General features: G+C 41.1%; 1 protein-coding gene across 2 annotated transcripts in view; it reads left to right on the top strand.

Annotated features, from left to right (window-relative positions):
• Positions 1 to 15,832, top strand: part of Epha4 (EPH receptor A4) — a 142,258-nt gene extending 126,426 nt beyond the window's left edge. Inside the window, exons 12-18 of one of the 2 annotated variants that reach the window (XM_021155750.2) lie at positions 35 to 96; positions 548 to 757; positions 2,712 to 2,861; positions 6,124 to 6,317; positions 8,737 to 8,892; positions 9,782 to 10,727; positions 13,324 to 15,832. In XM_021155750.2, coding sequence (XP_021011409.1) covers positions 35 to 96; positions 548 to 757; positions 2,712 to 2,861; positions 6,124 to 6,317; positions 8,737 to 8,892; positions 9,782 to 9,896 — 887 coding nt within the window. In that variant the 3' untranslated portion in view covers positions 9,897 to 10,727; positions 13,324 to 15,832. Of the gene's footprint in view, positions 1 to 34; positions 97 to 547; positions 758 to 2,711; positions 2,862 to 6,123; positions 6,318 to 8,736; positions 8,922 to 9,781; positions 10,728 to 13,323 lie in introns of those variants that run through there. The other variant, XM_021155831.3, reaches the window with a different exon arrangement.
• The last annotated feature ends 692 nt before the right edge of the window (positions 15,833 to 16,524 follow it).

Below are 16,524 nucleotides of genomic sequence, written 5' to 3'. Positions count from 1 at the left end.
CGGAGAGTTTTTGTTTTTCTCTTGGAAACTCTAGGTAAACCGGTAATGATCATAACGGAGTACATGGAGAACGGCTCCTTGGATGCTTTCCTCAGGGTACGTGTCTATTTTCTATGAAGCCAGGGAATACTAGTAACCAGTCAGTCACGAGCAGATTCCTTGTATACGCTCTGTTCCATTGCATTCGTGAGATTTGTTCCGTAGAGTTCAGGAAGAGGAGACATGGAATCTGGTGTGATTCTTAAGGCTATTGAATAATCCATGGGCAATGAAGGTAGAATTTGATTTATTCTCACACCGGAGCGCTCTTTGAGCCATGGATTCATTGCACTTGGACAATTTCCATCTATCACAGGAAGCCAACCCAGCTCCTTGAGTACACTCTTACTTGTTGGATTAGTGACTTTGCTCAGAAAGGCCCGGAAATAATGCTGAGTTTCATGGCCCGCCGGATACAGATATTCAAAAAGAGTCTAGGAATAACTGCTTGGTGGTAATTGATTTGCCCTGATGTTAATGGGACCGGTCCCACTCTCTTCCTCTGCAGAAGAATGATGGCCGCTTTACAGTCATTCAGCTGGTGGGCATGCTCCGGGGCATTGGCTCGGGGATGAAGTACTTATCTGATATGAGCTATGTGCATCGAGACCTGGCTGCCAGGAACATCCTGGTAAACAGCAACTTGGTCTGCAAGGTGTCTGACTTTGGCATGTCCAGGGTGCTCGAGGATGACCCCGAAGCAGCCTACACTACCAGGGTAAGGACTGTTCACCACCTCTGGCATGGCATGCACTCACATGAAACTGATCTTCTCTTGTCATCTTGAGCTTGGAACTCTTCCTATTTTTTTTTCTTTAAGTTTACTTATCCTTCAGGCCCTCTCCATATTTCTGCATTCATTTTTTTTAAAAGCATGACTTTAAAAAAAATAAAAGAGGATTTGAAGCCAACTCTAATGGGTGACCATTTTATAGAGTCACAAATTACAAGCAAAATGAATTCTCTTTCCTCTGAATTTTCTTGGGCAAAGTGTTCATGAACAATGAGAGGGTATCTTTAAAATTGAGCCAAATCAGAAGCCAGAGTCAAGGGCAAATTTACTCAACAAATGATACACTATTATGAAAATCAGGAGGCTGGATGACTTATTGTGTATGTGTGTGTGTGTATCAAATATATATCGATGTAATGCTAGAGTTGTCTTGATTTTCTGATTTTTTCCCCCCATCTCCCTTCTATACTCCTTTTCCTTTCTGAGCTTTCTACTTGGTTCTTTTCCATTCAAAATTTCTTGCTCTAGATAAGCCAAATCAATATTTCTACTCATTGGCTAGTGAATTTGCGAATGTATGTGCAGAACGTATAGAGCATTTCCCAATATCTGATGGCTTTCACTTTAGCAGTGATAGATCAGGATCTAGGAACTAGATCAGGAAGGAATGCTCAGGGTAGGGACAGAATGTGTGCTGTCTTAGCCTAACCATCAGAAAAGTACATTGGAAAGGAATAAAGGCCCCACCCTCAAGTAATTCCTATCTGCATACAGATCTTCTTCTCTCAATCCTGAGGAGGGTATCTATGCCCAGCTCGAGAGATTTTTTTTTTAATTGCCATTTTCAATATTGGAAGAGAAGAAAAGTTACAGAGGCTTCTAGAAGGATATATATACATAGGTAATTCCCTTAGCAAAATATGTGAGGGACGCAAATGAGCCCATCCATAAATAAGGGATGTGGACACAGTAGGCTGGGTTTTCATAGTGAACCACAGAACAGGAAAGTAATTCCAAGTGATTTATAAGGCAAATCCTAAACTGATGGAACCATGTGTGGACCTAAATTCAAGATCCTTTCTCTAGACAGAACATTAGGAAATTTGAAACTCAACTGGGAAAAAAAAGAAACAAAAAACCAAACTTTTACAAGAAGAATCAAGTAGAAAAGTGTGATCAAGTAGAGAAGTGTGATCAAGTAGAGAAGTGTGATCAAGTAGAGAAGTGTGATCAAGTAGAGAAGTGTGATCAAGCAAGAAACATTCAAGGTGTTTAGTGTAGTTTAGCTTTGTTTTTGGAAAACATTTCCTCTTTGTCTGGGTGATGATTTCTTAGTGAATCATTTTCTGTGATTTTTAAATTTTTGAAAAATAATTTAGTTAAAAAGTAGACTTTCCCTCATAAAAAACATACTGACATTTTCCAAGGGCCTATTGCCTGTTAGATTATATTGAGTCATGTTTGCCATGCTACCTAAGACTAGGGCAACAGTATGGTGGATAGAAAATGTCCATATTTGCATTCTTCCTTGTTCTTGTTCCATATTTTCTGTCAGTGTCAAGCACAGCCTTCCGCAAGGCTGCATGAGAGAAAGGCAGTAAGAAGGCAAAACAAACATAAGCTATATATCCTTTGATATGCCCCAAATAACAGATGTATTTATGTAAAACCTGGGATTTCCTCTCTATAATACTGCCCTAAGCAGCACTCAGGATAATTAGACAGATTACTCATTGACTTCCCTGTGGTTAGCAAACACGTACAGAGATCTGTCTCAACCTAAAAGGCTTCAGCTGGAATAAACAAGTCTGTTGTTACCGAGAGCTACCTCAGGAATGCTGTCCTCTCTCTATCAAGTAGTCCCTGCATTCAGAAACAAAACTGGCCGGCACATCGGTTTGAAAGTGAGGAAATTTCTGATCGCTGACATGTTTCACAGGGTGGCAAGATTCCTATCCGGTGGACTGCGCCAGAAGCAATTGCGTATCGTAAATTTACCTCAGCCAGTGATGTCTGGAGCTACGGAATCGTTATGTGGGAAGTGATGTCATATGGAGAGAGACCGTACTGGGATATGTCCAATCAAGATGTGAGTTTTTACCCTGAGCTTCAGGAAGTTGTATATTACCCTATGGTTAAGTAAGCATTGGGTTTGAAATAATACATTAAAGTCAATGTTCTTAATATAAGTAAATATACCTAATAACCTCACTCCACATTATAACCCATCAGTGACTTGATTTCAAGACCAAAATTAAATTATTTCCAATGTTTCGTGTAGGGGAAGAAGTAGATTTGTGAATTTATAGATAAATAAACAATGTGAAGTTTGTAAGGAAACCTATTTCACATGTGGTAAAATCGACACAAAAGTTTTTTGTTGAAAGAAACCTAGTGAATATTTTAAAGCTGCTATAGTTGTAATTAGACCTTGGCCCTCAAGGACTCTTAAATAAAGCTTCACTAAATGACCCTTTGTAAATTCTGCACATCCCTTTAAATGTACCATCTGGACTAGTATCTACGGGAGGGAGTATCTACGATGCATGCAATTTCAGAGACGCATTCAATAATGACACTAATAAGATTCCAGGCTAATAGAATTTAATTACAGACATCTCCAGTGAGGAAGGGAAAAACAAATGCACAACACAGTGAGGCCCAGATCAGGGATTTCCTACAACATGACTTAGTTAATTCTGGTAAAAATTTTTAGGATTAGAAATGAAGTGACCCCCAACCCCCCATACCTTTCAAACTCTGCTACTATTTACTCATGGTAGGGCATTATAGAAGAGAGTTTACAATGTTATATTTAACTTATCAATGAAAATGATGCTTTGAGAGTGTCATGCTCTGCTGTAAACTGAGCAAGCTGAGCCCTTAAAAGTATATTTTGGAAAGCTTTTCTTGTAAAACTTGATTCTGACATGGAACGGTGTCTGTGCATTTGCCTCATCTCCCTAACACAATAGGAAATTACAAACCCCACACAGTTAAAAGGCCAAATGACTTGACTAGAACCACAGGTTCCAACAAGCAGAAGGTGGATCAGAACAATCGGGAGGCCTTGTGTACACATGTAAGTGGCCGAGCGGGGATTTATCTACTGTGCCTACCCAGTTTAAAAAAGAGTTGTAGCGCTGGCATTGTGCATCTACCATTCATAAAAGAGGATCCAAAGTGGACAGGATGGAAGATGACAGCTAGAATGATGGGCCAATACGAGATGGATAAAGACTGGGTGGTGTGTGGGGTGAATGCTGTGGAGTCCATGGTGTAAAGGGATTATCGCTTATCGATGTCTTCAATAATTCTCTTTCACCAGTGTTTGGATTCAGTCCCTCAGAGGGAGCACGGTGAACATGACTTCACATACTGAGTTGTTTGTCATTCACCTTCCTTTATTTCAATTGAGAGTCCCAGATAAATGTGTGTCTATGAAAGCAAACAATACTGCTGCCCTACCTATTCTCAGATTTAATAATTTTGACAGTTTCTTTATTTCTGTAGAGCAATACTTTGCATTTGAGTGGCTTTGTGGCTGTTTCTTGCTCACACATAATACTGATAATATCATTCATATATTGTCTGTCTGGATTTGGGGAATCGTTAGGAAATGTAAATGATGTCACTGGGCAATAACAAATGCAATGACAGAACCAGGGAAAACACACAAAACTTAGTAATTTTTTTTTTTAAAGAAAGAAATGGTTTCCCCACCCAAGAAACTCAGCAGTGAGCTGAAAAACATGCTTTGTTAACCTAAAAGCCATCTTTCCAGCTGGCCATGCGTGGGTAAGGAACCTGAGAGAGTGCATGCTCATCAGTGTGAGTTCTCCAGGCATCAGCCCAGTGCTCTCTGCATCCTCATCAACGGAGAATGCTTTCATCAACTCCAAAGTCAATACCATGTATTTGGAAAGATAAAAGGAATAAGAGGCTCGAACTGACCTAATGTACTTGCCAAAATTAAAATTAAATACAAAGACCTTACAGGAGGTAGAGCAGAAACATCTCTTTAGGAAGGAGAAGCACATAATTCGGATACAGTAAGATATTGAAAAATACCTGGGGAAGTGGTCCTCCATCAAAAGATGATTCCTAGACTGAAGCCATGTGCTGGCTGAAAAGACAGCTGTCAAATTTATGCCTAGAATTGAGATCTACTCAAACTGACTGTTTTCTGCCCTGGCCAGTTTTCTCAACAGTCAATAGCCCCTTGAGGGACAGATCCAGTGTGGTTATGGGATGGCCACAGTACTTTGAATTCTGGGCAGCGATCATTTGGGGAGGGGCAAAGAAAAAGAAAATGACAAATAAAAAGGCTTAAGGTATCAAACAAAACTGCTTCCAATATCTGAGGCTGCTCATTAACAAGGCTTATTATGCCTGAGACTCTGTGTGAAGAGTTCCCCTCCTAAAGTTGGCCGGAGTCTTTCCTGCCAAACTGGATTTGGGTCCCAGTGGGGAGGGAATTATAGAAAAAGTCAATGTGAGGGTAGTATGAGCCAAGCATGGTGGCAGAGGCAGGAGGAGGTACATTGGGAGTCCAGCAAACTGAACTACATTGTTAGATCCTATCTCAGAAAACAACAGGGATGGGGGTGGGGACTGGAGGAAAGAGAACCAATGTCCTGTCTGAAGACACATGAGAAGGACTAAATTAGAAGAGAAGAATGGTTCCTGTATCTAATTAAGCAGGAAGACAAACGACACCAAATGGCCTTGAACAATAAGACAATAAACACCTACCAGTGAAATTTCCTTTAATGCACAGGATCTGCCTTATAATATGAATGGATTCTAATATATTTTCAAGAATTGACTTATTAACCCTTTGAATAGAGTTCATCAGCAGAGGACTGTGGCCAAGACAGACCCAGTTGATGCAAAAGAGTGTAGATCTCCTATAGAGAAAATGACTAGGTGTCTAGAAGCAGGCACTGATGCTGATACAGTAGCTACTGAGTGAGGTTACACAGGGCTGAAATGATGCATAGGGACTTCCAATTTGGAATTACTTCCTCAAGGATGCCTGGCACTGGTGGCTTTCACTGGAGTGTGCAGATGTGCCGAAGCTGAATGGTGGAGTGCAGACAGGACCCTGTGATGTTGGAGGGCTGTCACCAGAGCTCCGACACCATGCTGTGACCTAATTGGGTCCTAATCACTTTGGAATATCAATGCATCTTTCATTCGAGTTTCAGATTGGCATCACTTCCATTTAACAGCTGGCTTTTCTCCCCTGTTGCCAGCAATACCTAGCTTTGGCTTCTGTAAAGGAGTTGGAGCTGTGCCCACGCTTAGCCTGCTGGCAGCTCACCACAGTGTCCTTTTGTCTTCTCTAGGTGATCAAAGCCATCGAGGAAGGGTACCGGCTACCCCCTCCAATGGACTGCCCCATTGCCCTCCATCAGTTAATGCTGGACTGCTGGCAGAAAGAGAGAAGCGACAGGCCTAAATTTGGGCAGATCGTCAACATGCTGGACAAACTCATCCGCAATCCCAACAGCCTGAAGAGGACAGGGTCGGAGAGTTCCAGGTTTGCCATGTTTACTAGTAATGATGTATGAGGGACCGCATCATTTGTGACAGGCAAGAGCAGTGCATCCTGATTCCTGCCTTGCAAAGTCACAGGCTACCTCTGAGCTCTGCAACCTCGGTGACTTCTTCAATTACTTTGAGCCTGAAGAAGCTGATTGGTCTATGAAAAAAAAAAAAAGTAAAGGTTCCAGAGCCATGGCTCGCCAGGAAGTTTCCTTTAGAGAATGGGATTTCCTGTCAACAGATTCAGGACAACACCTAGACACAAGACTCATCTGGTATAGATCAGGGTAGAAAGGCCTGTTGGTTAGACTGTTAGGTCAAAAATGATAAGACTTGGGCTTGCTCTGAGTGAGCATCAATCTCTGGAATAACACTAAATGTGGCTAAACTCTACATCTTAGCTGGGACTGTGGATAATTTTATTATTTGAAGAAGGACATCTTCTAACATGTGGAGGTTATCTTTCTGTCCTATTCTCGGAAAGATTAAAATGGCCCCCAAGCCTTCTTTCCAGGTCTAACAGTTTTTTCAGTTCCCAGGGTGAATCTTCTCTACTTTCTTGCCTTCATCTGTGTCCTTTTGTGGGGAGAAGCAAGGCAGAGATATTTTTAAGGTTTTTATTTGTTTGTTTGTTTGGTTGGTTTTTTTTGGTATTTGGCACTTCTCTTAGCATTTAAATCGATATGAAAAGTTCTTCAGCCACTAGTACTGCAAAATGCCTGTCTTATACCAAGGCATAGAGCAGGTTGAGTCACAGCATATATTTTTTTTCAGTTTTGAACTTTTTCTTGATAATAGTACTTAAATAATGCCTGTCATTATTGATGATAATAGGATATAATAGAATACAGGACATGACTTAGCACAAAATTAGGCAACTGTGCTGTTCTCCAAAGAGAACGGAGACTTCAGAACAAGCCGGGCAGTGACTAACTGACACCCAGGGGAGATAGCTTCACCTTGAGGTTTTCTGACCTTGTCAGTCAGTTGGAACCCTGTTCATGACATGCGTAGGCTGAAATTACTAATAAATGATTTGGCTTTTGTTTAACAACAAATGCTGTGTCGCTACCTCCCTCCCCCCCCCCAACTTAATGACAGATATAAAATTCTATGTGGTAATGTTATTAACTCAAAATTAGGAGAATTCGACCTTGTAAACAGTTGCTGAATCTCACTCAGAGACAACTGAACTGACAGATACAAGAGGAAGGTCAGAGAGACAAGTTATTGAAACACAAAACTGATTGCTGTAAAATTAGTTTTTGTCAAAGTATTTATGTAAAAGGAAGATAATACAAATGAAAATAATTTAGATCAAAAATGAAAGCTTTTCAAGGATTGGATTGATTCTGTATAAAAAAACAAATCAAGACATCACAATAACTTTCTTTTGGTTTTTTTTTTTTTTTTTAATAAGAAAAAAAGATGTTGTTCTAATTTGAGGACATTATTCCAACCGAAATGTGCACAATCATAGATTCAGGCTAAAATGTTAAAATCAGACACAGAATTTCTATGGTTTTAAGGGGAAAGGGAAGTTTAAGAACACCATTTTTCTGTGCAGGAAATTACAATAGATATGTTATAAAATGTCTCTCTGAAGGGCTAGCCTGTGGCCATTCAGTAGAGAGATGATGATGACTCTAAGTCTCCTAAAGACTTTGATGGATGGGAGATTCTTCCTGGAGCTCCGTCATGAGGAAAGGCAGAATGCCTGAGACCAGTCACTATTGATCTGACAGTAAATTCCTGGCTTAAGAATGAACAAATTAATAACTAAGTTAAGAAGTGCTTTGACTTTATTGGAATAATTAGCAGAGGAATTTGAGGAGCTTATGCCCAAATCCATAGAGCAATCACAGTGCCATTTTTCCACCCCCTGGTCTTTGCATGTGCTGGTCAGGCCTAGGTTGCTTCAAGAAAGGATTACCACCCCCTGTCCTGGCTTTGTGACAGGGAGGCACACAGAGCATGTCTCGCACACCTAGCTAACTAAGAGCATGCTGGACCGGAACTCTCTGCTCTCTCAGCTTCCATCACACCTGGCAGCTGGCAAACTCCCAAGTTTCCTCCCTTTGATTCACTGAGTTGTCCATGGTTGCTAAACTAACGTCTGTGGTATACAATTCTGATGGAAAATGGATTCTTTCTCCAAAGACTGTACAGGGACAGTCTTTCTCTACCTCCCTCATTCTCTACCAAGTTAGGATGATCAGGGACCTGCTATGAGTCTCAGTTCCCTGAGTTGCACATCTAAAGTGAGGGCTGTGAAGACTAAAAAAAAAAAAAAAGCATGTGTTAATTTTGAATGACAGCTATTCCATTTAAAAGTTTGGCCCTCTGTTCCCTGGCCTGTCTGTCCTATGCAATCTGATTTCTAGCTGTTTTATACATTCTCATTCTCTTTTCAGACCAAACACAGCCTTGTTAGACCCCAGCTCCCCTGAATTCTCTGCTGTAGTATCAGTGGGCGACTGGCTGCAGGCCATCAAAATGGACCGGTATAAGGACAACTTCACCGCCGCCGGGTACACGACACTAGAAGCTGTGGTTCACATGAGCCAGGAGTAAGTACTCAGCGATGTAACACCAAAGGGTAAATCGAGATTTCATAGTATTTGCCTGTTGTGCTTTGAGCTTCATAATCATTCCCTACTCATTATATTAAGAGAGAGAGAGAGAGAGAGAGAGAGAGAGAGAGAAGAAAAGAAATCTGGAATTGTTGTATTAAAAATTAATAAATAAACCTCAGCGGCAGGTTCACTACTGGGCTCAATGTTTAACATTCCTGAACGAAAGACAGGCACATAGATAGCCTTTATATTTTGATATGTCTTAATCAGCATAATAGCTGGGCTATTGCCTGACCTCCACTACTGAGAGAATCTACCTCTCACTGATAATTCTGAGTTACAACTTACTAAATTTTGTGTTTTATCTTGGCTGTTCTGGGCCCAAAGGGTGCTCAACTGGGTGGTGCTCTGGACCACTCTCTCTCAGGGAGGCGGATCTCTTTCTCAATCCCCTCCTGTCCCAAGCCCAGGAATCCTAAATACCTCAGCCTCTGTCTGCCCTGTCCAGCCATTGGCTGCCGGTATCTTTATTAACCAATCAGAACCAACTGGGGACTGGTTCCCTCAGTGTGTTATGTGCATATGTGTGTACTCCTGTAAACAATTGGGGGGGGGGGAGGACCCAAATTAACATTACAATACAAACAACATTAAGCCAAAACCACTACATGGAATGCCTCTCATTTTGGTTGAGTATAATTTTACACGACCTTTGTATAGTACCTGCATTGTTGTATTGGATGTCTGAATGAGACATGTATACACCTGCCTTGTACTGTACTAATTGTGGCTGATTCAAATGTGTGTCTGCATGAAACCTTGAGGAGGAGGTTCTCCGTACCCCTCATGACTTTCTCTCCCCTTCTCTCGGCCCCACCTGCAGCGACCTGGCGAGAATTGGCATCACCGCCATCACGCACCAGAATAAGATTTTGAGCAGCGTCCAGGCAATGCGAACCCAGATGCAGCAGATGCATGGCAGGATGGTTCCTGTCTGAGCCAGTACCGAATAGACTCAAAACTCTCGAATAGTTTACCTCATCCATGCACTTTAATTAAGAACTGCACTTTTTTTACTTTGTCTTCGCCCTCTGAAATTAAAGGAAAACAAACAAACAAACAAAAAACAAAAATATCTGCAGCATTGCTTGGTGTAAGAGATTGCTGAAACCATGGGGCTTATAATGAATGACCTTGATCATCAGAATTAAACCCGGAGCCAGTAATTTCTCAGAAGAACTCTGTCCATCGCTGGTGTGTAAAATACATGTACTTATTATATAAATAAAACTCTGCCTCTGAGTTTCGATGCTGTATTTCCCGTCAGATACGTGGCTTTTCAAGTCACCCTAATCCTTTCTCTGTCTGGAATTTCAAGGGAAGGATTTCATCTGTGGCATTAATAACAGTCATCACTCCTTACCAGAAAGAAGACCGGCTGTGCCCAGAAGCACTGTGAAAGGACTCAATGGTGGCTTTCAGGGCTCGGTTTATACCACAGAAGAAAATCCAGGTGAAAGCCACTTGGCCCATTCATGCTGCCTCTTCAGTGCCCAGGACACCTGGTGGATTTTTATGACATGGAGGGGCTAGAAAGAAAAGAAAATGGATTTTTAAAACATGAAAACTCCCAAGCCCTATTAACCCTAACTGGACAAATGAGGTCTCTTTGGGGCTGAGGCTGTGCCATATAAAGTCTTCTTTGAGAATGCTACAAACTTCTCATAACTACCTTATGGATAGTGGGCTGAGACAATCCTGAATGGAGAATTTTCACACACACACACACACACACACACCTTCAAAGAGGCAACTCCCAAATTTACAAGGTAAGTTGAAAGAATGAGCAATGACTTTCTGGCAAATCTCTCTCTCTCTCTCTGTCTCTGTCTCTGTCTCTGTCTCTCCCTCTCCCTCTCTCTCTCCCTCTCCCTCTCTTCCTCCCTCTCTCTCTTTCTCTCTAATTTTTTCCCTGAAAGCTATTTCTTATAGAGTAAGGAATACTAAATTTGCTGTCAAATTATGACAGTTTAGTAAAAACTTTTCTTACAATATTAGTTGTAAAAAGCTTTTCTCTTCCCAAGGGATATATTTTTTAAAGTACTCCAACAAGTTTTGTTTTATCTCTGCTTTTGCTGAAGTCTAGGAATTCTTGATTTTTTTTTCCATGCTAGAGTTGACAAATATGGGTGGGGATCTGCTCTCTCTCTCTCTCTCTCTCTCTTTCTTTCTCTCTTTCTCTCTCTTATTTTGATTTACAAAAAAAAAAGGTTTTAAGCTGTGGAAATTTGGGGGTACATTAATTTTTGGAGTGTGTGTGTGTGTGTGTGTGTGTGTGCATGTGTGTGTGATGTCTGGAGGTTAAAGGACAAGAACATACAAAAGTCAGTTCTACATGTGGGTCCCAGGGATAGAACTCAGGCCATCTCACTAGTCCAAGTACTTTGTTTTTAACCTCTGCAGTCCTATTCCAATAAGAAAGCATTATGGAATTATACATTAAGTGAAAACAGAGTATTGCCTCGAAGCTGGTACTGAAGGATTAAAAGGTTTCCTTTTTTAAAGTCACCAACTTAAGGCTTGACATGTTTTTCAAACACGGAACGTGTTCAAAGCACAACCTCCCTAAAGTATTCTAACCAGTGAACATTGTTTACAGTGCTGAGGTCCTTTTCTTACTCCCTGGCAGTTATCTCTGCAAATGGAATAATATGGAAAGTTACATCATTCAAAGGCCACCTTCTGAGTCTTACTTACTTAGTCTTAACCATATCCCTATGGTAGAGTCAAACAAAGCCAATGGAAAGGCCAATAAAGGGCATCCCAAGTGTCTGCAATAATACCCAAGGAGCAGTAAAAGTGTTTACTGCCTCCTGAACTTTTAGCAGAGAGCCATGAGAACAATAGGAAAGCCACACTGTTTCCCAGGGCACAGAGCCAGACTCTGGCATCCCGACAGCTATGCGGTCTAAAGCCAACCGAAACGTTGACACTGGAAACTCGCCCCACTTTGCTTCCTAACTCACTCCCTCTACCTGTAAATTAGAGAGATAATGATACCTTCATAATAATAGCTTTCCCGACATGGCGTGTGCGCATGTGAGAACTGCTCTTGCAGAGAGCTCCCCAGAGGGTCAGGTGCCTTCTCTCCCACCTCATCCAGGTTCACCACGTGTCCTCTGCTTGTGGCCCGATGGTTAAAGAGCCGTTCGTGTGCTGAGCACCAGGCAGATGGAGCTCCTTTCTTTGCTTTGGTTTATGGGAGGCTGGGAGGCAATATGTATCAATATATCAATATTAAAGGACACACTTGTAAAGATATTTGCATGTCCTGTGACTAACTCAAAAGAGCAGCAGTTTTGTGTATTGAAGCACATTGTGTTTTATTTTATGTGTTATAGGCCCTTCGTAGACCACACGGCTTCCTTGGCTTCGATTAATAAGGGAACTAGCTGCCCCGGACTCTTATCTTACTCTGATGTTAACTAGATGTCAACTTTCACAGTCCCTTCCTTCTTACCTTAAATATCCATAAACAAGCCCAGCCCCCCCCCCAGTCCCACATCAAATGAAGAAGGGGATTGTAGCCTGAAGGGTGCAGACGTAGCAAAAGAAACTTTCTATCCAAATGTTGCCTGTGCATATATATATGGTGTGCTTGTATATTGGAGTTTTAAGGTCAAGTTCATATTCTTGTCCTTCATGTGAGCATGTATGTATGTATGCCTGATGGAGTCTATGTATGGTCAGGTTTCAAAAGCTACGGTTTATTACTTTCCAGAAAGGAAGTCTTAGAAAATATGTTCGATCCTGTTCCTTTCTTTTCCTTAGTTAGTTAGTTAGTTAGTTAGTTAGTTAGTTAATTTTAGTTGGTTAGTTAGGTTTTGTTTGGTTTTGTTTATGAGACAGTCTTACTATGTAGCCTGCCCTGGCCTGAAACTTGCTATGTAAACGAGTCCAGCTTCAGACTCATACAGATCCACCTGCCTCTGTCTCCTGAGTGCTGAAATTAAAAGTTTGTACCACTATGCCCAGCTCTCTCTCTTTTTTAAATAATAGTTTGAATAGCCAGATGTAGTGGCTCATGCCTTCAATCCTATCACTCAGGTGGCAGAGGCAGGTAGATCTCTTGGAGATCAAGACCAGCCAGAGTGACAGAGTGAGACCCTGTCTCAAACAATAACAACAACAATAATAGTCAGGATAATCATAATGAGCCTCTGTATTGACAAGTGAGTTGTTCTTTCTAGTTTGTATTCAAGGGACATATTAATGGGACTCAGTACGCACCGAGCCTTGTCACTTTCTGGGAACCCAAAATGTTGTGTGTCTGCTTCTATTTGATAGAAGCATGATGTGTAGCTGATTGGGTGACTATTGGCTGGTAATACTGGCTGACATTTGTTGTCTCTCTTTTCTCCACAGGGAATAGATTCTGGTATCTCAGCCTCACAGCCCTTCCTGTTATTACATAAGCGCTTGGAAGAAACTAGAACACACCCTCCACTGTTCCTTCTGAATGTTTTTCTTTGGCTTCTCTTCTGCCGGTTTTTTGAGGCAAAGACACGACAAAACACCTGCACCTGAACAGCAGAAGAAATGTGTCAAGTCCCATTCGCCCAGGAAAACAACATCCAGCTTTGGCATCTGTTCTCAGCTGCACTGAGGAATGTGCTGTCTCAAGGCACCAGCTCTGCAGAGCCCTTGCTCCCAAACTCCTTGTGGTTTTATTTATACGTATTTCCATATTTCATTCCTGTACGGCCCTGCTGCATCCACGTGGCAGCAAGTGACCAAATGTTACAGGTTTTACTATGGACGCCAGGTCAGGCGCCACCACGCAGAACAAAGCCAGTTCCGCAAGCTGCCTCCGATACGCAATGCTGAAGTGACATTTTACCCAGGGTGTGCCATTGCAGTGATATAAATATATTTTTTTCCTAGACTAAAATATGACCTGAATATCTCTTTTGATGTGTGTACATAGGAGTGTGAATGTGTGTGTGTATGTGTCTATGTGTGAATATGTGTGTGTATGTGAGTGTGTATGTGTGTGTGTGTGTGTGTGTGTGTGTGTGTGTGTGTGTAACCTCATGCTTAGAACTGCCTGTGAATGTTGTAGAATGCTATACCTGGAGAGTTCTGGTTTATTACCAGTTCAAAGATAAGGAAAGAGTCACATGATATACAAGACCCGGAGACCATGTCCGTCCCCTTGGGAAGACAGCTTGGAAATGCTACATGTTCTTTATCTGTAAGTGTAATGTGTCTGTCACATGCATCCTAAGAAGCAGTTCTTTGGACAGATGTTTTCACCTTGATGGTGGAATGATTTTTAGATATAAGCCTGACTCGCTGATTTCACAATGGAGAGAGAAGGGGATGGAATCCAATTTGTGACCCCAGATGGAGTATAAGTCGCCTTTGTTTCCCTGCATAAATGAACTTGTTGAATGCGAACAAATATATGCAATTCATATACTTTTTGGAGATGAACTTAAGATGTGTGTCAGCCTTGAGATGATGTGTCTGGAGTAATACTTTGTGTCCCAGTGTCACAGAAAAATACATACATGCCAGTGGCTCTTGAGGTTAATGTAGTTGGGATGAAATGGCCTCTAGCAATTCCAGGTTCCCCAATTACATGTGGAAAGTTCTGGTAATTAATATGCAGCTAACTACTTATGCCCTTGAAAGTACATCAGTCTTCTAGAATTGGAGTTCTGGTGTATGAAGATTCAGTATTGACAGGATATGTATACCAAACTCCAGCCAGCATACTGCCATTTTACTTAACCTGAGTGGCTGCCTTGCTTATTCTGAGCTATGGTCACAGAAACTGTGGCCATTCATATAAGCTATAACATCAAATCAGGGAATTAGAAAAAAAAAAGGGGGAAAAGATTCTGAACCATATATTGTTGAATAAGTAAAGAAAATCACCAATAAATATTTATTGCATTCTGACAGGGTGTATGGCATTGTCTTCTCGTAACTATGCCAGAGTGACAAAGTTATTTCACCCCTTTTGAGGGGACCTTAATATATTTTTAAAGGGATGTGCCTATGCATTGATGCCTGAAAAATAGGTGTTAAAAAAAAAAAAAAAAAAAAAAAGATGAACCTCTGAGTGCATCATCTTTCCCAGAGGTCAAGTGGGAGGAGGTCAACTTCTGGGTCTGTGTCCAGCCCAGGAGCAAGCGCTGGCCTTGGGAGCTGGAAGGCTAAAATCTAGTCAAATCTACTAAACAGCTTTGAGCTGTTCCCTGCACCAAATCAAGCCGTTTCACCACGTGTCTGCAGGCTCTGAGGTTTTTATTTTTTGGCAATCTTCTAAATGAAATGTTCTGGTGTGTTTTAAAGACTAGAGGAAAGGTGGTGTTCACAACATGATTACTGTGTGTGTTCTGAGACCTCTTGTATTCATCTGTGAAGGGGACGTGTATTAATCCATACACTCCTATAGCCTCGACGATTTGTCTGAAGACACTTAAATTTTAACCAGTAAAGGAAAGTTCTAGAAGCAATATTTTCACTCCTTTAGCATTGTCCAAATAACATCAAGTATTAATAAACGCTGAAGAGTGTATTTATTTTGTATTACTCCAAGTCTGTTGGAATATGCAAGGACTGTGGTTATAATTAGAATGTATAAGGCATATTATAATTTAGTTCATTCTGAAAAAGAAGTTAGCTGAACATCTCTTGGTTCATACATGTTCCAAATTTTGAACAATCTTTTGAGTTAGCCATAGATTTTTCTATTTTGTTTTTATTTGTCAAGGTATTTTTTTCTTCCCTTCATGAACTTTAGGTACACATAACTTATGTCATTTATTTATGGTCTTTTATACCTAGTTTGTAAAGTTGTAAAATAGCAAACTAAATGCAAAGGGTTTGCATTTGAAAGTAATAAAGTAGTTGCCGCATACAAACCTGAAATCTGGCTGTCTTTGTTCTGTTCCATTTTCTTCAGTGGTGGGGACACATTCTGGACAAATGTTCCACCAAAGAGCTAAGCCCAGCCTCTTGTTCCATCAAGACAAGCTCTTAGTAGGTTGCTGAGCATGGCCTGATACTCGTGTTAACGCCCATTCCTACTGTGAACTGCTATGCCCAATTTACTAATTGTTATTTTAATTGTACATGTACAGAGTACAATGTAATTTGATATACACACACACAGAGTACATGAAAAGGCACTGGCTTCTTATCCTTGCCATTGAAAACTGCATTAAAGAATCTGATTTTGAGATCCTATATTCCATTTTAGACTGTGGACTTAAGAGTCCAGGATCCCCTGCTCACTAGTTATACAATACAGAGTAAGGTACCTTAGATCTGTTTCCTTATTTGTACCACTGGTAATGATAGTGCTATGAGTCTTTATAAAAGTTAAATATTTTGCCATGTTTGAGACAGTGTGTAGGATCTATGATAGGCTGAGCAAGCCAGGGGAAGCAAGCCAGTAAAGAATTTCCCTCCATGGCCTCTGCATCAGCTCCTGCTTTCTGACCTGCTTGAGTTCCAGTCCTGACTTCCTTGGTGATGAACAGCAATATGGAAGTATAAACCGAATGAACCCTTTCCTCCCCAACTTGCTTCTTGGTCATGATGTCTGTGCAG

Source organism: Mus caroli, unplaced genomic scaffold (genome assembly GCF_978045245.1).
Source record: "Mus caroli unplaced genomic scaffold, Mus_caroli_1 scaffold_1, whole genome shotgun sequence".
NCBI classification, from domain to species: Eukaryota; Metazoa; Chordata; class Mammalia; order Rodentia; family Muridae; genus Mus; species Mus caroli.
Note: the sequence above shows the minus strand (reverse complement) of the source record. Positions and strands in the feature narration are given on the sequence as shown.